At 46.7% G+C, this 22,767-nt stretch overlaps 1 protein-coding gene across 3 annotated transcripts in view; it reads right to left on the bottom strand.

The window, feature by feature from the left end:
- CHRNB1 (cholinergic receptor nicotinic beta 1 subunit) overlaps positions 1-18,862 on the bottom strand; it is a 38,352-nt gene extending 19,490 nt beyond the window's left edge. For 2 of the 3 annotated variants that reach the window (XR_016308378.1, XM_089662499.1), the window contains exons 1-3: positions 9,590-9,744; positions 4,142-4,287; positions 2,751-2,795 (exon numbers count right to left, since the gene is read on the bottom strand). Coding sequence is in view for 2 of the 3 variants with exons in the window: in XM_089662499.1 (XP_089518625.1) it covers positions 2,751-2,795; positions 4,142-4,287; positions 9,590-9,647 (249 nt within the window). In the remaining variant the exon portion in view is untranslated. Of the gene's footprint in view, positions 1-2,750; positions 2,796-4,141; positions 4,288-9,589; positions 9,745-18,737 lie in introns of those variants that run through there. The other variant, XM_089662500.1, reaches the window with a different exon arrangement.
- Between the last annotated feature and the right edge of the window lie 3,905 nt (positions 18,863-22,767).

Genomic DNA, 22,767 nt, shown 5'->3' with positions numbered 1-22,767 from the left:
CACTCTCACTGCCTTGGAGGATCCCAAAGGAATTTTTTCTCCCCATTTGAAGCAAATTGGACCATGGCTGATAGAGGTTTTATTTGCCTTCCTATGGATCCACTGTGGGCATAGGATTTTGTAGATGGAGGTTTTCTATTATACAGTATTTATGAATTAATTTTGTCCATTGGCTGACCTCGATGGGCCTTTTTGCAACCCTAGACATGTGATTATAAATTATCACTGGGCACACTGGCTCAGGTTTGGCAGCACTCCACGAAATGACGACACCCTTAGAAATGGGGGCAAAACCCAGTACAGTATATAGAATCCAAAGAGAGAGAGAAATAAACATCCAGAGATCCAATTCAAGAATACCCTTGTCACATGGCCCAGTCCATGGGGGTCTGGGGTACAATTTACAGGGAAGGGTTTATGGCTGCACAGGTCCTCCTGGAGAACATTGGGTCATTTTCCCATCTGGCTGTTATACAATTGGTTGATTCTATTTGTACTTTTTTCATGCTTGTTGTATTATTATAGGTTGTATATTGGGCCACTATTTCAAATAAAACCCCAAAAGCCATGGACAAATTTGCTCCCGTAGGGGAAAAAGTTCTTCCTGATCCTCCTCAAGGAAATTAGAATTTGATTGACCCATTGAAGATCTGTATCCAGAGCCTTGCTTTTACTTGTGTTTAAGATGATAAAGTGAAGAGGCCAGGTGCACCTGCATCCCACCATCATCTTGGGGTTGACAGAACTTGTGTACAGGCTGCCTTACCCAATGGTTAGGGCCGGGTGGAATCTGGGTTTGGGTCATGATGTCACTTCCTCTGTCACAACAAATAATCCAGCCAGTGAGAATATTAGATATTTTTTAAGGGAATAGGGTTTATGGGTGCACAGGTCTTTTTTGAGAACATTAGGTCTTGGGAATGGGACCCAGGTTGCATTGGATATAACATATCATGACATCATTTTTGGTGTCACATGGGATGGCCCAGTTTACAAGAGTCCTAGATATTATTTAAGGGAAGAGGGTTTATGGGTGCATAGGTCCTCCTTGAGAACATTGGGTCTTGGGAATAGGACCCAGGTTGCATTAGAAGTAACATGTTGTGACATCACTTCTGGTCTCACATCAGATGGTCCAGCCCACAGGAGTCCTAGGTATTATTTAAAAAGAGATGGTTTATGGTTGTACAGGTCCTTTTTGAAAACATTGGATCTTGGAAATAGGACCCAGATGGAACTGGAAATAACATGTTATGACATCACTTCTGCTGTCACATCTGATAGCCCAGCCCACAGGAGTCCTAGGTATTATTTAAGGGAAGAGGGTAAATGATTGTATAGGTCCTCCTTGAGAATGCTGGGTCTCGGGAATGGGACCTAGGTTGAATTGGAAATAACATGTAATGACATCACTTCCTGTGTCACATTGGATGGCCCAGCCCACAGGAGTCCTAGGTATTATTTAAGGGAAGAGGGTTTATGGTTGTTTAGGTACTCCTTGAAAACATTGGATCTTGGAAATAGGACCCAGGTGGAACTGGAAATAACATGTTATGACATCACTTCTGCTGTCACATCAGATAGCCCAGCCCACAGGAGTCCTAGGTATTATTTAAGGGAAGAGGGTTAATGATTGTATAGGTCCTCCTTGAGAACATTGGGTCTTGGAAATGGGACCTAGGTTGCATTGGAAATAACATGTTATGACATCACTTCCTGTGTCACATTGGATGGCCCAGCCCACAGGAGTCCTAGGTATAATTTAAGGGAAGAGGGTTTATGGTTGTTTAGGTTCTTCTTGAAAACATTGGATCTTGGAAAAGACCCAGATGGAACTGGAAATAACATGTTGTGACATCACTTCTGCTGTCACATCAGATAGCCCAGCCCACAGGAGTCCTAGGTATTATTTAAGGGAAGAGGGTTAATGATTGTATAGGTCCTCCTTGAGAACATTTGGTCTTGGGAATGGGATCCAGGTTGCATTGGAAGTAACATGTTATGACATCACTTCCTGTGTCACATTGGATGGCCCAGCCCACAGGAGTCCTAGGTATAATTTAAGGGAAGAGGGTTTATGGTTGTTTAGGTTCTTCTTGAAAACATTGGATCTTGGAAAAGATCCAGATGGAACTGGAAATAACATGTTATGACATCACTTCTGCTGCCACATCAGATAGCCCAGCCCACAGGAGTCCTAGGTATTATTTAAGGGAAGAGGGTTTATGGTTGCATAGGTCCTCCTTGAGAACATTGGGTCTTGAGAATGGGATCCAGGTTGCATTGGAAGTAACATGTTATGACATCACTTCCTGTGTTGCATTGGATGGCCCAGCCCACAGGAGTCCTAGGTATTATTTAAGGGAAGAGGGTTTATGGTTGCATAGGTCCTCCTTGAGAACATTGGGTCTTGAGAATGGGATCCAGGTTGCATTGGAAGTAATATGTTATGACATCACTTCTGGTCTCACATCCAGCCCACAAGAGTCCTAGTTATTACTTAAGGAGAGATGTTTAATGGTTGCACAGGTCTTCCTTGAGAACATTGGGTCTTGGGAATGGGACCCAGGTTGCACTGGAAATAACCTGTTAAGACACCACTTCTTTTTTTGTATTAAGCTCCACCCACATCATGTGTTGTGGTCTGAAATCCCTTAAGATATAAGTAAGATGGGCACTATTCTGTCATAAATGATGAAATCTGTATATTTTATACATATCAAACTGACTTCCAGCTTCATAGGGCATACCATATTCATGTAGACCTTCGTGGTCAGCTCTTCGTCTTTCTCATTCTAAAAAAAAACAAAGAGAAAAAGGGAGAAGAGTACAAATCACTCTCTGAGATCCAGTGATGACCCAACAAGGAGTGAAATACAGGCACAGAGCCAGATTCTGCATGTCCGATATGGGTGGAGTGAAGTCCGAATAGAGGAACCAACATCACAGAGATACATCGCCGCCACTGAGAACTCAACCATTCCATCATGACATCGGAGGAGACTGTAGAGGATGGAGGGGGAACCTCACTGTCCACCCAGAACTGAATGCAGATGATGGACATGGACTGATGAGGGGTCCTTGGGGGTGGGGACTGGCTCAGTGTTCTCTGTATAGTTGACACAGTATGTGTCAGAGCTATATAAATGTATAATAATAATAGTGTGTGACTGTGGGGGAGGGGACATTAGAGTGTAAGCTCCTCTGGTACAGAGACTGATGTGACTGTGGGGGACGGGACATTAGAGTGTAAGCTCCTCTGGTACAGAGACTGATGTGACTGTGGGGGAGGGGGCATTAGAGTGTAAGCTCCTCTGGTACAGAGACTGATGTGACTGTTGGGGAGGGGACATTAGAGTGTAAGCTCCTCTGGTACAGAGACTGATGTGACTGTGGGGGAGGGGACATTAGAGTGTAAGCTCATCTGGTACAGAGACTGATGTGACTGTGGGGGAGGGGACATTAGAGTGTAAGCTCCTCTGTTACAGAGACTGATGTGACTGTTGGGGAGGGGACATTAGAGTGTAAGCTCCACTGGTACAGAGACTGATGTGACTGGGGGGAGGGGACATTAGAGTGTAAGCTCCTCTGGTACAGAGACTGATGTGACTGGGGGGAGGGGACATTAGAGTGTAAGCTCCTCTGGTACAGAGACTGATGGGACTGTGGGGGAGGGGACATTAGAGTGTAAGCTCATCTGGTACAGAGACTGATGTGACTGTGGGGAAGGGGACATTAGCATGTCAGCTCCTCTGGTACAGAGACTAATGTGACTGGTTCAGTGTTCTCTGTACAACACTGCGGTATATGTCAGAGCTAAATAAATGTATTATAATTATAGTGGGGGCATTAGAGTGTAAGCTCCTCTGATACAGAAACATATGTATAGTTGGAGTCATCTTAGTATATTATTATTATTATACAGTATTTATATAGCGCCAAAAGGTTTTTTCAGCGCTGTACATTATAGTGGGGGACAGTACATGAGACAATACAGTAACAAACAAAACACGAGGGGTTCGAGGGGCCTACTCTTCTGTTCTTACAGTCTAGGAGAGGTATACAGCATTTAGCTGTTTTTGGGGTCTGGAACTATTAAATGTCTGAGATAAGAGTGCTAGTTTCTGGGATTTTGGCTTACCAGGCCGATAAGCTGGGACAGACTCATCCCCACTTGTACTGTAACCTTTTCCTGGGGGGTCTTCGTGGGCCGAACAAGAACATTGTAACTCTCAAAGAGTGTATCCCGGAGTATTCCCTCTTTGTTGTTGGCTTGTGCCAGCGCCCCTGAAAAACAGAGTATCATCATTTTATATTCTATATACCAGATATATTCCCTCTATTCAGTCCCAGGAGCAATGTCTGCCCTACAGCCATTGCACACAATGCCGCAGCACCATGCCTGTATCTTCAGCTTCATCTTCATCAGGAGTGGATTCATCTGGTATGGAGAAACACTGTATCTGGGAAATTGATACTTACAGTATATCAGTGTAGAGATGATCTCCCAACACAAGACATTCTCAACATTATCTACACCTGAAGCTCCTCCCCTGGACTGGGGCTTCCTCTGATATCACTGCACACAGTGAGCTTCTCACAATGTGCATTAGAAGCTGCAGCAAGTCAGATAGAGCTCAGCCTCATTTCCTGGCTGGGGGATGTCCAGCGTCATCTAGCTATTTCCTTCCTGACTGTCCCTGGCCCCGCCCCTTTCATTTATTGGATTTCAGTTCTTGCAATCATGGAGGCTTTGCATCACATGTTGAGGTTTCTTATGCAAATACAGCCTGCCTAGGAACGCCCACTCCTCTAGACTTATACCCACCTAAGACCCTCCGCCTAAAACCTGCCATGTAGGACCCACCACCAAAGACTCCCTACCTAAGATCCACCACCCAAGTCCCACCACATAAGACCTGCCACCCAAGGCCTGCCATCAAAGACCTGCCACCTAGGACCTGCCACCCAAGACCCACCACCTAAGACCCATCACCTAGGACCTGCTGCCCAAAATCCACTCCCTAAGACTAGCCACCTAAGTCCCACCACCTAAGACACACCACCAAAGACCCTCCCACCCAAGATGCACCATCCAAATTCCACCACCCAAAACCTGCCACCTAGGACCTGCCACCCAAGACCCATCACATAATATCCAAGACCCATCACCTAATACCTGCCACCCAAGACTTGCCATCCAAGACCCGTCATCCAGGACCCACCACTAAAGACTCCCCACCCAAGTCCCATCATCCAAGACTCACAGTATAATGATGTGCAGAGCGGCACAGCCCTCTGCTTCATTAATCAGCTGTGAAAATGGGTTCCAGCTGGGACTAAGGTAAATATTAAATATACATGTTCCATACCTGTGAGATCCCCATAGAAGTGGAGAATTCGCAAATTTCCACCTCATCCAATCAGAGAATGCTTTGTGTTAATTGAAAAAAATACTCTGAATAGCACCCCCTGCAGAGCTGGCAATCCCGGTGATTAGCATGCAGTAGGGCAGCATGGGATCCGGAGGACTGCAAGAATCAATGTAGCGACAACTACAGTGATTCTGGGAACATCCCTCACCATCCGAGGTGAGATGCAGTGGGTGTGTCTCTTCTTCCATCTCCTTCCATCCCTCCAAATCCTAGACAGAGGTTCAATAGATGTGTCTGCAAACATCCATTTCCATCCAAGGCAGAAGTGAGGGGGGTGTGTCTGGGAACCTTTCTCCCCATCACAGGCAGAGGTGCATTGGGTGTGTCTGGGAACATCAGCTTTATCCCAGTTTGACTATCTGGTAGTGTTTTGCATGTGTTATGTGCCCGCCATCCCAGTTTATCCGCAGAAGAGCCGCAGTTCAGAGAATTCACCACAAGAAGAGGGGCAGTTCAAATAATCCATCTCCAGAAGAATACATATGTACCCCAAGCCCCCCTTATCACCCACTGTATACTCATATTTGAGCAACAGTCCTTTTCCTCAGTACCCTTATATCTGCCCTAAGCCCCCTCCCAAACCTCAGATTTTCCCCAAGCTTCCCTCCTCAGCTACTCTTCCCCCAAATCTACCACAAGCCACCCCGCTAAAGCCCCTGTACCCTCATATCTGTCCCCAGCACTTTTTTCAGTCTCTGTATCCTGGTACACTTTCCCCAGTGCTCAGCCTCTTCATACACTCATATCTGCCCACAAGTACCCCCTTTATACCTTCTAATCTAATTTCTGCCCACCGGTCCCCCTCTTCAGTCCCAGTACCCTCATATCTACCCCAAGTCCTCCTTCTCAGCCCATGTACCCTCGATCTGCACAATACTCCCCTTCCTCAGCACCTGTACCTTTGTATCTGCTCCATGTTCCTCTCCCCTGAACCCTCATATCTGCCCCAAGCCCATCTTCTTCAGCCTTTGTACCTTCATATCTGCCCTATGTCCCTCTCCCCAGCCCCTGCACCCTCATATCTGCCCCAAGCCCACCTTCTTCAGCAACTGTACCTTCATATCTGCCCCAAGTCCCTCTCCCCAGCCCCTGCACCCTCATATCTGCCCCAAGCCCACCTTCTTCAGCAACTGTACCTTCATATCTGCCCCAAGTCCCTCTCCCCAGCCCCTGCACCCTCATATCTGCCCAATGCCCAGCTTCTTCAGCCACTGTACCCTCATATTTGCACAATATTTTCCTTCCTCATCCTCTGTACCCTCAACTCTGCCCCAAGCCCCCCCTCCCTTCAGCCACTGAACCCTCATATCTACACTATAGTCCCCTCCTCCTCCCCTGTACACTCCTATCTGCCCCAAGCCTCTCTCTTTAGCCACTATTTGCACAATAGTCCCCTTCCTCAGCCATAGTACTCTCATATCTGCCCTGAGTCACCATTCCTCATGTTTGTGCCCTCATATTCACCCTGAACCCCACTCACCAGTCCTTGTACCCTCATATCTCTCTCCAGCCCCCCTCCTAACTCCCTGAATTCTATATCTGCCCTTAGTGTCCCTCTTTCGCCCATGAACCCTCATTTCTGTCCCCAGCCCCAGTTCTCATCCTCTGTATCTTATATTTTTATGCTTTTTCTTAGCCCCTTTATGTTCCTATTTTCCCACTAGCCTCATGTTTACCCCCCGTACCCTCATATCTGTTCCTAGGTCCCTTCCTTACCCCCTGCTACTTATATCCAGCCCCTCTTCTGACCCCTGTACCCACTTACATGCCCCTTATACTCTCATACCTGCCCCTAATCCCCCTCCTCACCCAATATACCCTCACATCTAGTGTTCTCCTTACACCCTATACCTTCATACATGTCCTTGATATCCTTCTCCACCCCTTGTACCCTCATATCTTACCCTGATCCCTCTCCTCACCGCTATACCAGCATCATTTCTTCAGATCCCCCTTTATACCTCATTTAACCCTTATACATGCCCCCTTCTAATTCCCTTTAACTCCCATATCTGCCCCCAAACTAATACGCTAATATCTGCACCCATTCCTCCTCCTCACCCCATATACCCTCATATCTGCCCCCGAGACTGCTCCTCACCCAATATACTCTGATATCTGCCTCAAGGTCTTCTCTTCACTCCCTATACCCTTGAATCTGCCCTAAATCACCCACATTACCCCTTATACTCTCATATCTTCCCCCAATCCTCCTCCTCGTGCCTTATACCCTCATATTTTCTCCAGGTCCCCCTCCTCACTCCCTATAACCTATAAACAGTATCTGCCCCCTTATAACCCCCTGTAACCCTCATATCTGCCTTCAATCTTCTCCCCACCTCCTTTACCCTAATACCTGCCACTAATCCCCTTTTCACCTCCTATAACTCTAATATGTACCCCATCTAATCCCCTGTAATGCTCCTGTATACCTTGCAGTCTTCTTTCCAACTCGTATACCCTGATATCTGCCCCCTGACCCCCTCCTCACCTCCTCTAACCTACAGTATATCTGCCCCTGATTCCCCTTTTTAACCCCTCTATCTGTCATATGCACACCTTCTAACCCCTTGTAACTATTAGGTCTACCCCACTGTCTTCTTCCTGCCTCCTATACCCTCATATCTGCACCCATCCCCCTCATCCCCCTTAATCCCAATATGTGCCCCTTCTAAACCCCTGTGACCCTCATGTCTCCCCTGCAGTCCACCCCCCAGTCCTTCCCCCAGTGTTTTCCCCATCTGCTATACCCTAATGTTGTCCCCCAATTCTCCTCCTAATACTTTATAACTTTACATCTGCCTCTAGGTCTTCTCATCACTCCCTATAGCTTTATGTCTGCCTTCAATCACCCCCACCCCTCATACCCTCCTATCTGTCCTCTGGTCTTCTCCCTATCCCATATACCTTCATGTTTGCCCCCAATTACCCTCTTCACTCCTTAGACCCTCATACCTTCTCCCAATCTCCCTCCTCACCCCTTATACCCTCATATTTTCCCCAGATCCCCCTCCTCATTCCCAATTACCCTTATAGCTTCCCCCCTCTAATTCCCTGTATACCTCATGTCTACTCCCAGTCTTCTCCCCCACCTCCTATACCGAATCTGCCCCTGATCCCTCTACTCACCCTTTGTACCCTCATATCTGCCCCTGATCCCTCTCCTCACCCTTTGTACCCTCATATGCGCCCCTGATCCCCCTCCTCACCCTTTATACCCTCATATCTGCCCCTGATCCCCCTCCTCACCCTTTATACCCTCATACCTGCCCCTGATCCCCTCCTCACCCTTCATACCCTCATATCTGCCCCTGATCCCCCTCCTCACCCTTTATACCCTCATACCTGCCCCTGATCCCCTCCTCACCCTTTATACCCTCATATCTGCCCCTGATCCCCCTCCTCACCCTTTATACCCTCATACCTGCCCCTGATCCCCTCCTCACCCTTTATACCCTCATATCTGCCCCTGATCCCCCTCCTCACCCTTTATACCCTCATACCTGCCCCTGATCCCCTCCTCACCCTTTATACCCTCATACCTGCCCCTGATCCCCCTCCTCACCCTTTATACCCTCATATCTGCCCCTGATCCCCCTCCTCACCCTTTATACCCTCATACCTGCCCCTGATCCCCCTCCTCACCCTTTATACCCTCATATCTGCCCCTGATCCCCCTCCTCACCCTTTATACCCTCATATCTGCCCCTGATCCCCCTCCTCACCCTTTATACCCTCATACCTGCCCCTGATCCCCCTCCTCACCCTTTATACCCTCATATGCGCCCCTGATCCCCCTCCTCACCCTTTATACCCTCATACCTGCCCCTGATCCCCCTCCTCACCCTTTATACCCTCATATCTGCCCCTGATCTCCCTCCTCACTCTTTATACCCTCATATCTGCCCCTGATCCCCCTCCTCACCCTTTATACCCTCATATGCGCCCCTGATCCCCCTCCTCACCCTTTATACCCTCATACCTGCCCCTGATCCCCCTCCTCACCCTTTATACCCTCATATCTGCCCCTGATCTCCCTCCTCACTCTTTATACCCTCATATCTGCCCCTGATCCCCCTCCTTACCATGTGTAACCCTTATATGTACCCCTCCTCACCCCCTGTAGCCACATCTCCCCATTTCCCTGTCCTCACCTTGTAGAAATACCCAGCACAGTAGCAGCATTAGTAGGAGACGTCTGTCCTCCTCCATGTCTGTTTGTCCATCTCCCTTGTCCCCGGTTATTGGCTGCAGCTGCCGGATGTGTATGTGACAGACGGGACAACAGGAGGGTCTGCCATGTCATTCACAAAACTCTCCACACCTGTCATATCCGTCATGTGTTCGGGCTGTGCATACCGCATGTGGTGTCATTGTATCCGACACTGTATATATTATATATACTCAGCCCTCATACCTCCAATATATATATGATATACTCAGCCCTCATACCTCCAATATATATATATATATGATATACTCAGCCCTGTACATACCGCATGTGGTGTCATTGTATCCGACACTGTATATATAATATATACTCAGCCCTCATACCTCCAATATATATATATGATATACTCAGCCCTCATACCTCCAATATATATATATATGATATACTCAGCCCTCATACCTCCAATATATATATATAATATATACTCAGCCCTCATACCTCCAATATATATATACAGTCAGGTCCATAAATATTGGGACATCGACACAATTCAAACATTTTTGGCTCTATACACCACCACAATGGATTTGAAATGAAACGAACAAGATGTGCTTTACCTGCTGACTGTCAGCTTTAATTTGAGTGTATTTACATCCAAATCAGGTGAACGGTGTAGGAATTACAACAGTTTGCATATGTGCCTCCCACTTGTTAAGGGACCAAAAGTAATGGGACAATTGGCTTCTCAGCTGTTCCAAGGCCAGGTGTGTGTTATTCCCTCATTATCCCAATTACAATGAGCAGATAAAAGGTCCAGAGTTCATTTCAAGTGTGTTATATGCATTTGGAATCTGTTGCTGTCAACTCTCAAAATGAGATCCAAAGAGCTGTCACGATCAGTGAAGCAAGCCATCATTAGGCTGAAAAAACAAAACAAACCCATCAGAGAGATAGCAAAAACATTAGGCGTGGCCAAAACAACTGTTTGGAACATTCTTAAAAAGAAGGAACGCACCGGTGAGCTCAGCAACACCAAAAGACCCGGAAGACCACGGAAAACAACTGTGGTGGATGACCGAAGAATTCTTTCCCTGGTGAAGAAAACACCCTTCACAACAGTTGGGCAGATCAAGAACACTCTCCAGGAGGTAGGTGTATGTGTCTCAAAGTCAACAATCAAGAGAAGACTTCACCAGAGTGAATACAGAGGGTTCACCACAAGATGTAAACCATTGGTGAGCCTCAAAAACAGGAAGGCCAGATTAGAGTTTGCCAAACAACATCTAAAAAAGCCTTCACAGTTCTGGAACAACATCCTATGGACAGATGAGACCAAGATCAACTTGTACCAGAGTGATGGGAAGAGAAGAGTATGGAGGAGGAAAGGAACTGCTCATGATCCTAAGCATACCACCTCATAAGTGAAGCATGGTGGTAGTAGTGTCATGGCGTGGGCATGTATGGCTGCCAATGGAGCTGGTTCTCTTGTATTTATTGATGATGTGACTGCTGACAAAAGCAGCCGGATGAATTCTGAAGTATTTCGGGCAATATTATCTGCTCATATTCAGCCAAATGCTTCAGAACTCATTGGACGCTTCACAGTGCAGATGGACAATGACCCACAGCAGACTGCAAAAGCAACCAAAGAGTTTTTTAAGGGAAAGAAGTGGAATGTTATGCAATGGCCAAGTCAATCACCTGACCTGAATCCGATTGAGCATTTCACTTGCTGAAGACAAAACTGAAGGGAAAATGCCCCAAGAACAAGCAGGAACTGAAGACAGTTGCAGTAGAGGCCTGGCAGAGCATCACCAGGGATGAAACCCAGCGTCTGGTGATGTCTATGTGTTCCAGACTTCAGGCTGTAATTGACTGCAAAGGATTTGCAACCAAGTATTAAAAAGTGAAAGTTTGATTTTATGATTATTATTCTGTCCCATTACTTTTGGTCCCTTCACAAGTGGGAGGCACATATGCAAACTGTTGTAATTCCTACACCATTCACCTGATTTGGATGTAAATACCCTCAAATTAAAACTGACAGTCTGCAGTTAAAGCACATCTTGTTCGTTTCATTTCAAATCCATTGTGGTGGTGTATAGAGCCAAAAATGTTGGAATTGTGTTGATGTCCCAATATTTATGGACCTGACTGTAATATATACTCAGCCCTCATACCTCCAATATATATATGATATATACTCAGCCCTCATACCTCCAATATATATATATATGATATACTCAGCCCTGTACATACCGCATGTGGTGTCATTGTATCCGACACTGTATATATAATATATACTCAGCCTTCATACCTCCAATATATATAATATATACTCAGCCTTCATACCTCCAATATATATTATGTATACTCAGCCCTGTACATGCTGCATGTGGTGTCACTGTATTCAACACTGTATATGTAATATATACTCAGCCCTCATACCTCCAATATATATAATGTATACTCAGCCCTGTACATACCGCATGTGGTGTCACTGTATCCGACCCTGTATATATAATATATACTCAGCCCTCATACCTTCAATATATCTATAATATATACTCAGCCCTGTACATACCGCATGTGGTGTCATTGTATCCAACACTGTATATATAATATATACTCAGCCCTCATACCTCCAATATATATATATAATATATACTCAGCCCTCATACCTCCAATATATATATATAATATATACTCAGCCCTCATACCTCCAATATATATATATAATATATACTCAGCCCTCATACCTCCAATATATATATATAATATATACTCAGCCCTCATACCTCCAATATATATATATAATATATACTCAGCCCTGTACATACCGCATATGGTGTCACTGTATCCAACACTGTATATATAATATATACTCAGCCCTCTACATACTGCATGTGGTGCTGCTGTGTCTTGTAGTCCTCTGGTCACATAATATACAGTGTATACAAGACATACTGGGACTTGTAGTCCTCTGGTCATATAATATACAGTGTATACAGGACATGCTGGGACTTGTAGTCCTTCTGCAACATCTTATACAGCGTATATAGACCATGCTGGGACTTGTAGTCCTACAGTGTATAATAAACAGTGTATACAGACCATGCTGGGACTTGTGGTCCTCTGATCATATCATTATAACCAGATAAATTCTGATACAGATTGCTAGATTTTCTGCCAACACAGCATTTAAATGAAGACTACACAGGGAATCACTCCTTTCTAAATTATTACTGAATGTTGTGCTTGTTCGGACTTCCCCTTTAAGTTGTTGGCCGGATGATCTTGCAGTGCGTTGTGTTGTAGTTTGTGACACCATGACATAACTGACACAGCTGACAGCATGGCACTGGATGATTTTGAATTGGCATTTGACTGCTGATTGGCTGATTTTCAAATATGTTTTGGTTAGATGTGACATTTTTGTCTATGAGCCCCGAAGGAAGGGGCGGAGTCTGCTGACCAGGCAACTGATAAAACACGTGAAAATAAAGGGAAATAACTATATTTCACACATCTATCTGACTCAGAGACACTTCCCACATTCATCCGCAGCACCCATCACCACAATCCTGTCCCCTGCACCACATTGCTGTCCCCTGCACCCCACTCCTGTCCCCTGCACCACATTCCTGTCCCCTGAACCCCACTCCTGTCCCCTGCACCCCACTCCTGTCCCCTGCACCACATTCCTGTCCCCTGCACCCCACTCCTATCCCCTGCACCACATTCCTGTCCCCTGCACCCCACTCCTGTCCCCTGCACCACATTCCTGTCCCCTGCACCCCACTCCTTTCCCCTGCACCACATTCCTGTCCCCTGCACCCCACTCCTGTCCCCTGAAGCACATTCCTGTCCCCTGCACCCCACTCCTTTCCCCTGCACCACATTCCTGTCCCCTGCACCCCACTCCTGTCCCCTGCACCCCACTCTTGTCCCCTGAACCACATCCCTGTCCCCTGCACCACATTCCTGTCCCCTGCACCCCACTCCTGTCCCCTGAAGCACATTCCTGTCCTCTGCACCACATTCCTGTCTTCTGAATCACATCCCTGTCCCCTACAACCCACTCCTGTCCCCTTGCACCACATCCCTGTCCCCCTACAACCAATTACACTTCCCCAACACCCCACACATCTGTCCCCCTACTCCAAGACACACATCTCCAACACCCCACACGACATCCCTGTCCCCCTACTCCAAGACACACATCTCCAACACCCCACACCACATTCCTGTCCCCCTACAACCAATTACACTTCCCCAACACCCCACACCACATCTGTCCCCCTACTCCAAGACACACATCTCCAACACCCCACACCACATCCCTGTCCCCCTACTCCAAGGCACACATCTCCAACACCCCACACCACATCCCTGTCCCCCTACTCCAAGGCACACATCTCCAACACCCCACACCACATCCCTGTCCCCCTACTCCAAGACACACATCTCCAACACCCCACACCACATCCCTGTCCCCCTACTCCAAGACACACATCTCCAACACCCCACATTACATCTCTGTCCCCCTACTCTAAAATATACATCCCTAACACCCCACACCACATCTGTCCCCCTACTCCAAGACACACATCTGCAACACCTCACACCACATCCCTGTCCCCCTACTCCAAGACACACATCTCCAACACCCCACACCACATCTGTCCCCCTACTCCAAGACACACATCTCCAACACCCTACATCACATCTGTCCCCCTACTCCAAGACACACATCTCCAACACCCTACATCACATCTGTCCCCCTACTCCAAGACACACATCTCCAACACCCTACAGCACATCTGTCCCCCTACTCCAAGACACACATCTGCAACACCCCACACCACATCCCTGTCCCCCTACTCCAAGACACACATCTCCAACACCCCACACCACATCCCTGTCCCCCTACTCCAAGACACACATCTCCAACACCCTACATTACATCTGTCCCCCTACTCCAAGACACACATCTGCAACACCCCACACCACATCCCTGTCCCCCTACTCCAAGACACACATCTGCAACACCTCACACCACATCTGTCCCCCTACTCCAAGACACACATCTGCAACACCTCACACCACATTCCTGTCCCTCTGCACCAAGATACACATGCCCAACATCACACTCCTGCCCCCCACACTCAGCTACACATCTTAAGCACCCAAAACCACATAAGTGTCCTTTTATTCCACATCCCTGTCTCTTTAGCCCATCTACACATCACCAACATCCAACTCCACATGCCTGTCCCCTTACATCCAGCTACACTTCCCCAGCACCCAATACCACATCTCCATCTAGATACACATCTCCAAAACCCCACACCACATGCCTCTACCCCTGCACCCAACTAGACATTTCCATCACCCTACACTCAGTTACCCACCCTTGGTATTCCATGTAACACTGCACCTTCCAGGCCATTTTTACACTCCATCGACATGGCGGAGGACTCCTACCTGTACAATGCCACCCTCAGGTGGGATCAGAATCCAGAGAGGATGAAGAAAACACACAACAAAGATCAGTGTATCCAGAAGAGGAAGCGTGATGAAAAAGAGTGTGGGGTCGAAGATGGTCACACATACTCGAAGGAAGCAGGTAAGTGGGAGGATGGGCAGTAATAGACATGAATGGAGACCTGTTAGTCATGGTATCATTTTCCCCTGCTCTGATATTTGCCCCTTTTGGTGCCTATGGGGGCAGAAAGTGGGGAACAACTGGAGAGAAAAGAAAAGCTGTTCTATTCACAATCCCAGAGTTAAAAAATATCTGCTTTCTGCTGTTTGTTTCGTTTTTCTGGAAATGTCAGTAAACTCCACCAAACCGGTATTCACCGCCAGTATTCATCAGATTCTCTCATACCTCCCATTCTCACCTGCCTTAAAGGTGAACGCCACATAAACAGCTAAATACACAGACAGAATACGTATCTGGGAGCTGTTTTACTTGCCAAATGATTTGAGTTTCAGCCCATCCAGACCTAAGATTTACACAACTCTGCCGCACAGCACAACCCTGTCTGGCAGGGCAGGACACCAGATTTTTCTCTTTTACAATTCACACTAAAAGTAATCCTATATTTTTCTTTTCTTTACATACCTTATTTGACCCCAGGATTCCTAGTATCCCTGACTTTTGGAAAGATCCTGGAGGACCCCAAGAGTCTGAGTGCATCTCACTTTCTGAGAGACTCTGTGTGATCCCAAGGTTCTTAGTGTTCCTAGCTTCTAGAAACTCTGAGTGACCCCAAGATTCTTAGTGTTTCTAGCTTCTAGAAACTCTGAGTGACCTCAAGATTCTTAGTGTTCCTAGCTTCTAGAAACTCTGAGTGACCCCAAGATTCTTAGTGTTCCTAGCTTCTAGAAACTCTGAGTGACCCCAAGATTCTTAGTGTTCCTAGCTTCTAGAAACTCTGAGTGACCCCAAGATTCTTAGTGTTCCTAGCTTCTAGAAACTCTGAGTGACCCCAAGATTCTTAGTGTTCCTAGCTTCTAGAAACTCTGAGTGACCCCAAGATTCTTACAGTCCCTGACTTTCCAAGAAGATTCTGAGTGACCCCAAAATTCCCAGTGTCTTTGACTTTCTGAGAGATCCTTAAGAACCCCAAGATTTCCAGTGTCCATGACTTTTCGAGAGACTCGCAGTGAGCCTAAATTCCCTAGTTTCACTGACTGTCCAATGAGATTTTGAGTGACCCTAGTGTTCCTGACTTTATGTGAAGATTCCAACTGACCCTAAGATTCTAGTGTCCCTGACTTTCCAAGAAGATTCTGAGTTACCCCAAGATTCTTAGTTTCCCTGACTTTTTGAAAAGAGTCCAAGGGACCTCATGATTCCTAGTGTCCTGACTTTCTAAGAAGATTCACAGTGACCCCAAGATTCTTAGTGTCCCTGGCTTTCTGAGATTTGAAGTGACCCAGGGATTCCTAGTATCCCTAACTTTCGGAAAGATCCTGGAGGACCCCAAGAGTCCGAGTGCATCTCACTTTTTGAGAGACTCTGTGTGACCCCAAGATTCTAAGTGTCCCTAGATTTTAGAGACTCTGTGTGACCCCAAGATTCTTACAGTCCCAGACTTTCCAAGAAGATTCTGAGTGACACCAAAATTCCCAGCGACTCTCTGGGAGATCCTTAAGAACCCCAAGATTTCTAGTGTCCATGACTTTTCAAACGACTTGCAGTGAGCCTAATTTTCCTAGTTTCACTGACTGTCCAAGGAGATTTCGAGTGACCCCAATGTTCCTAGTTTTCCTGACGTTATGTGAAGATTCCAAGTCACCTCAATATTCTTAATATCCCTGACTTCCAGTTAAAATTCTAAGTGACCCCTAGATTCTTAGTGTCCCTGACTTTCAGAGAAGAGTCCTAATGGTCCTAAGATTCTTAGCGTCCCCGTATTCCCAAGAAGATTCCAAGTGACACCAAGGTTCATGACTTTCTGAAAGATCCTAAAGGACTCCAAGATTTCTTTTGCATCTGACTTTTTGAGAGACTCTGCGTGACCCCAAGATTCCTGGTGTTCTTGTAGCCAGACCCCTTTTGTTCCTGGTGACTTTGCAAGCACCTCCCGGTGTCTTCCAGTGTGATCTCTGTATCCCCAATCTTCCCAGTGTCATCTCCCAGTGCATTCCAGTGTTATCCCTGTACCCCAGCGTTCTCCACCTCTGTCTTCATTCGCCCCATCCCCAGTTATTCTCAGAGTGTTCCTGCAGGTAACCTGTATCCTTGTGTCTGTTGTGTCTTTTGAACATTTCAGTATCTTCATGCCTTTTCTTACCTTATGTACTGGACCTCTGCCAACTCTCAGCCTTCCTGAACCTCTGTGCAGTCAGAGAATTGCAGTGTATTGTCTGCAGTGCAATCCATTTCCACCTTCAGTGGCACTCGAGGAGACAAGGTGGTTCCTTAGACTCTGAACCTTTTTACCATCCAAGGGCCTTCACCTTCTCCTCCATTGATACTAATGGATATCCTTTCTCTCCTAGACACCACAATTGGATCCTGTGTACCTGCATTCTCTGGGACCCCTTTGCACCTCCATTTTTCTCGTACATACTGTCACTCCCCAGCTGTAAGTAGTGCTGGGATAAGGTCTTCCAGAGCCCAGGGCAAGCATACCAAATTCCACCCCCACCCCCACCCCCAAGATGTATGAGCATTATGTGTCAGCAACCCCCCCCCCAAAAAAAAAAAAAGAAATTGAGCACGAATCTGCATGCTTACCCCTTAAGCATAAATTTCCTCTCTTCCCAGTACAAATCTGCCCCCTGCTGAAATCCCCCCTCCCAGTCCAAATCTTTGCCCCTCCCACCCCCATACCCCCAGCTTAAATACCTCTCTCCCCACAAGACCCACCTCAACACAAACCCCCCCCCCCAAAAAAAAAAAACAAAACTATATGTCCTCCTAGCACAAATCTGCCACCCCTCAAATTTCCTCTCCAAACATAAATACTTCCCCCCACTCCAAATTCCCCCTCCCACAACAAATCCCCCCACCCACCCAAAAAACCCAAACCTCCTAGCACAATACCCCCCAATTATCTCTACTAGCACAATTCTCACCCCACCCTTCAAAAAAAAATCCCTCCTAGCACAACTCCCCTCCCCTCCTCTGCCATATTACCTTTTCTAGCACCCCCCAAATCTCCCTTACTAGCACAAATCCTCTTCTGCCATTTCCTGTCCAAACACTAATCCCCCCCCCCCCCCCCCACCCAAAAAAAAAAACACAACACCACTCCTATCATACTGTATCTCCCCACATTTTCCCTTTCCCTCTTAGAAAAATTCTTACCTCCTGACGCCCGTCAAGTTCCCCCTTCTAACACAAATCCCCCCCTACCTCACATGATACGACAGTACCCAGTGCCCCCCCTGCCCTACCCTTGTCCTGGCCCTGGCTGTAATACATCCCTGTACTCCTATCTGTTTGTAGAGCCAGCACCCAGGTGTTGTGAGTTCATGTTTCTATGCTTTCTTAGATCCTCATCTCTTCTTCTTCCTGGTACCTGGTCAGCTGTAGCCTGCACTCTTCAAGTACACCACCATCCAGATTGCATGTAGGATCCACAATCCCCAACCATACGTGATGTACTCACATAATCTCTGCCAGTACTTCCAGATGCTGGTCTTGTCTTCTGATCAAAAGGGTATTTAAGCTTCAGCTCCTGAAATTGTTGGTGTGGTGTCTTATCACCAGCTAACTGAGAGCTAAGGAGCCCAGACTGACCTGACTACTCTCTTTCTTGTTGCCTGCCAAGACCTCTGCTTGGACCTGATTCCTTTCTCCCCTGCCTTAGCCTGACTACTCTCTGTATCTCATTTGCAGCCCTGTGAACAGTCCCTACATGGTGGCCTCCCCACTCTAGCCACCCCCTTGTGATATTTTTGAAAGATACATTTATATCTGATGTGGTTTTTCAGCAGCAACATATCTAAAAATATAAATCCTCATTTAGGGTGGGGTCCACTTTACGTATATGAAGTAACTGGGAACAACAGCAGCTCAGCCATGAAGTGGTAGGCCACGTCACATGACAGGGCGGGGTCAGCGCATACTGAAGCGCACAGTGCGCAGAAGTCACCAACTGTCTGCAGAGTCAATAGCTAAAGACCTCCAAACTTGGTGTGGCCTTCAGATGAGCCCAACAACAGTGCGTAGAGAGCTTCATGGAATGGGTTTCCATGGCTGAGCAGCTGCATCCAAGCCTTCCATCACCAAGTGCAATGCAAAGCGTTGGATGCCGTGGTGTAAAGCACGCCGCCACTGGACTCTAGAGCAGTGGAGATGTGTTCTCTGGAGTGACGAATCACACTTCTCTGTCTAGCAATCCAATGGATCTGTCTGGGTTTGGCGGTTGCCAGGACATTGTTCCAAGTGTAAAGTTTGGTGGAGGGGGGTTTATGGTGTGGGGTTGTTTTTCAGGGGTTGGGCTTGGCCCCCTACTTCCAGGGAAGGGAACTTTTAAGGCCTCAGAATACCAAGACATTTTGGACAATTTCATGCTCCCAACTTTGTGGGAAGAGTTTGGGGATTGCCCCTTCGTGTTCCAACATGACTGAACACCACTGCACAAAGCAAGGTCCATAAAGACATGGAGGAGCCAGTTTGGGGTGGAGGAACTTGACTGGCCTGACCTCAACCTGATAAAATACCTTTGCGATGAATTAGAGCGGAGACTGTGAGCCAGGCCTCCTCCCCCGACGTCAGTGTCTGACCTGACAAATGTGCTTCTGGAAGAATGGTCCAACCTTCCCATAGACACCCTCCTAAACCTTGTGGACGGCCTTCCCAGAAGAGTTGAAGCTGTTATAGCTGCAAAGGGTGGGGCCAACTCAATACTGAACCCTATGGACTAAGACTGGGGGGCCATTAAAGGTCATGTGTGTATAAAGGCAAGCGGCCAAATGCTTTTGGCAATATAGTGTGTGTAGCCAGGTTCTGGACTACAATAATGTGTATAAAGAAGCATTGATTTTCCATTTGTTTTTTATTCTTCGCTGAAATGTTGATGTTGTGCTGCTCTGTTATCCTCCAGCTAGGAGGAGAAGATCCAGAGGCAACTGAGCCCATAGACATTAATGCAGAAGGCTGGGAATCTTGGGAGGTTTTGTCCATACTGACAGCCATGTAAAGGACCAACTGACTTTCGGTACCACATATGCCAACATGCTCTTAGGCACAGGAGGAGCCAAGGGGGACTTACATAGAATTGCCTGAGAAAAACCCACTCTTTGGGTGCCGTGGCAGTCTAGGCAGACTCACCTGTTGCATCTTGTCTGTAATAGGCCTAGTTGGTCGGATTCAGTACCAGCCACAAGCTGAAGCACAAAACATCCGGCAGCCTAGCTTGCATCATGGCTTCCTTCCACACTGCCACCAGGAGACACAAGCATCCACTGGACTCATTGCTATAGACTGCTGGATGCCAGTTTCACCAAAGTGGAGCTGAACAAGAACATTTCCATTTCAGAGGACTACTGTAACTTAATGGGAGTTGGTGAGAGGGCAGCCGGCCCAATTTCAGCTTGCATATACAGAGCCACTGAAAGCAGTGCATCCATACACTAGAATTAGGCTGTGCTTGATATAAACCAGTGCCTTGCTATTAAGGCCACACTGCACCCTCCCTAAGCCTGAACTAAAATATACTTAAATAAGCCAGCATCTAGTACAATGTCTTCAGGTTCTTAAAGGGACTTTCATTAGGTGCACCAATGCTCTTAAAGGGCCCCAATGATAGCTGGCAGAAGAGCCATATTAGAGACTGCCCCTCTTGTTTATCATCCGTTGTCATCCTGTATCTCCTCTTAGTCCCATTGATTTTATCATCTTCATATGGTCTGTGCCTGTTCAATATGCTTAGGCTGATTATAATCGCCCACGTTGCATGTTAACAGTTAAGCCCTATCTGTTGGTCCCATTTACTGCTCCTGGTTGCACTTCAGGTGGTATTGCTACTGTTTCTGCTGATCTGGAGGCTGAATTTCAACCCTTAACTGGCATTTTGCCTTTAAATACAGTTGTGCTCAATCGTTTTTCTCCTCTTGGAGAATTGATAATGAACAGCATGTAACATTTTTAAAGAAAACATAAAGTGGGCGGCCAAACCACATATATTTCTTATGGGATTTATATTCAACTGTAGGTCATAAAAAAATGGCACGGTCATAAAACAAAACATGGCAACAAGTAAACCAATGAAATTCCCCCTGTTCAAAAGTCTGCACCCCCTTAGTTCTTAATCCTGTGTATTTCCCACTTTAGCATCCATGACAGCGGTTGGTCTTTTGTAATAGTTGTCTATGAGTCCCCCAAATTCTTACAGGTGGTAGAGCTGCCCTTTCATCTTGGCAAAATGCCCCTAAGTCATGCAAAGTCATTGGTCATCTTGTATGAACCACACATTTGAGTGGCTCAATGATACTAATGTCAGGAGACCAGGAGCGGACTGACAACTCATGGGGCCTCTGGGCAATAGGAGATCATGGGGCCCTGTGTACTTGTCCACACTCAAAGCACACCCAAAAAACCTATAAAAAGGTATCAGGGGCATTTCATGGGGCCCCCTACTGACCCCGGGCCTTCAGGCAGTGCCCGAGTGCTCAAATGGTCAGTCCACCACTGCAGGAGACTGTGATGGCCACTCCAGAACCTTCACCTTTTTTTGCTGTAACCACTGCAGGGTCAACTTGGCCTTGTGTTTAGGGTCATTGTTGAGCTGGAAAGTCCAAGAGTGTCCCATGCGCAGCTTTCATGCAGACAAATGCAAGTTGCCTGCCATTGTTTTCTGATAATGTGCTGTATCATCTTGCCAACAATTTTCACAAGAATCCCCCTTAGAGCTCACACCCCCCAAAACATCAGCGAGCCACCACCATGCTTCACAGTGGGGATGGTATTCTTGTCACTATAGGGCTGAGAGAATAAAGCACTATTCTAGTCTCATAACTCCAGATAGCATGGAGCCAGAAGCTGTGAGGAGTGTTAAGGTGTTGTCGTTCATATTGTAAGCGCACTTTTTTGTGGCATTGACATAGTAAAGGCTTCTTTCTGGCAACTCATTTTTTATTAAGTATTGTGCTCCTTGAAACAATCACACCGTCTTTTTCCAGACCAGCCTGTGGTGTTTTCCTAGTATCCCAAATAATTATTTAGGCAGTTGTGGGTGATATCTTAAATGAGTATCTGACCCTGGCTTGGTACCAAGAGGTCCCCAAATTTCTTACCTTTAAAGTGATTGAACAGTACTGATTAGCATTATAAAAGAAGAGTGCAGCGCTAACATTATTAAAACCATAAAATCCTATTATAAAGGTAAAAAGTTCATAAATGAATAAAATGAGCATAAATGGTTGACAGTTCAAAGGTGACTTTCAGTGCCCCTACAGTGCCAGCTTTCTCGGTAAGTCGGTGCTTGTGCAATAATTGTGGAAGAATTGCACACTCACCGGATGCGCAGTATAAATGCGCATATAAATAAATATCCAGATGTCATCAAGGAATCATCAGAATAAGCCAGGTGTTGGAGTAACTTCCCTCTGAGGGTGGAAGGATTCTAGGGCTTTAAATGGTGATCCAAGGACAGCCAGAGCTCCCCTTAAGGGATGGATGGGTGCATCTCTCAG

Source organism: Staurois parvus, unplaced genomic scaffold, assembly GCF_062004578.1.
Source record: "Staurois parvus isolate SC_StPar_1 unplaced genomic scaffold, SC_StPar_1.0 ptg001482l, whole genome shotgun sequence".
NCBI lineage: Eukaryota > Metazoa > Chordata > Amphibia > Anura > Ranidae > Staurois > Staurois parvus.
Note: the sequence above shows the minus strand (reverse complement) of the source record. Positions and strands in the feature narration are given on the sequence as shown.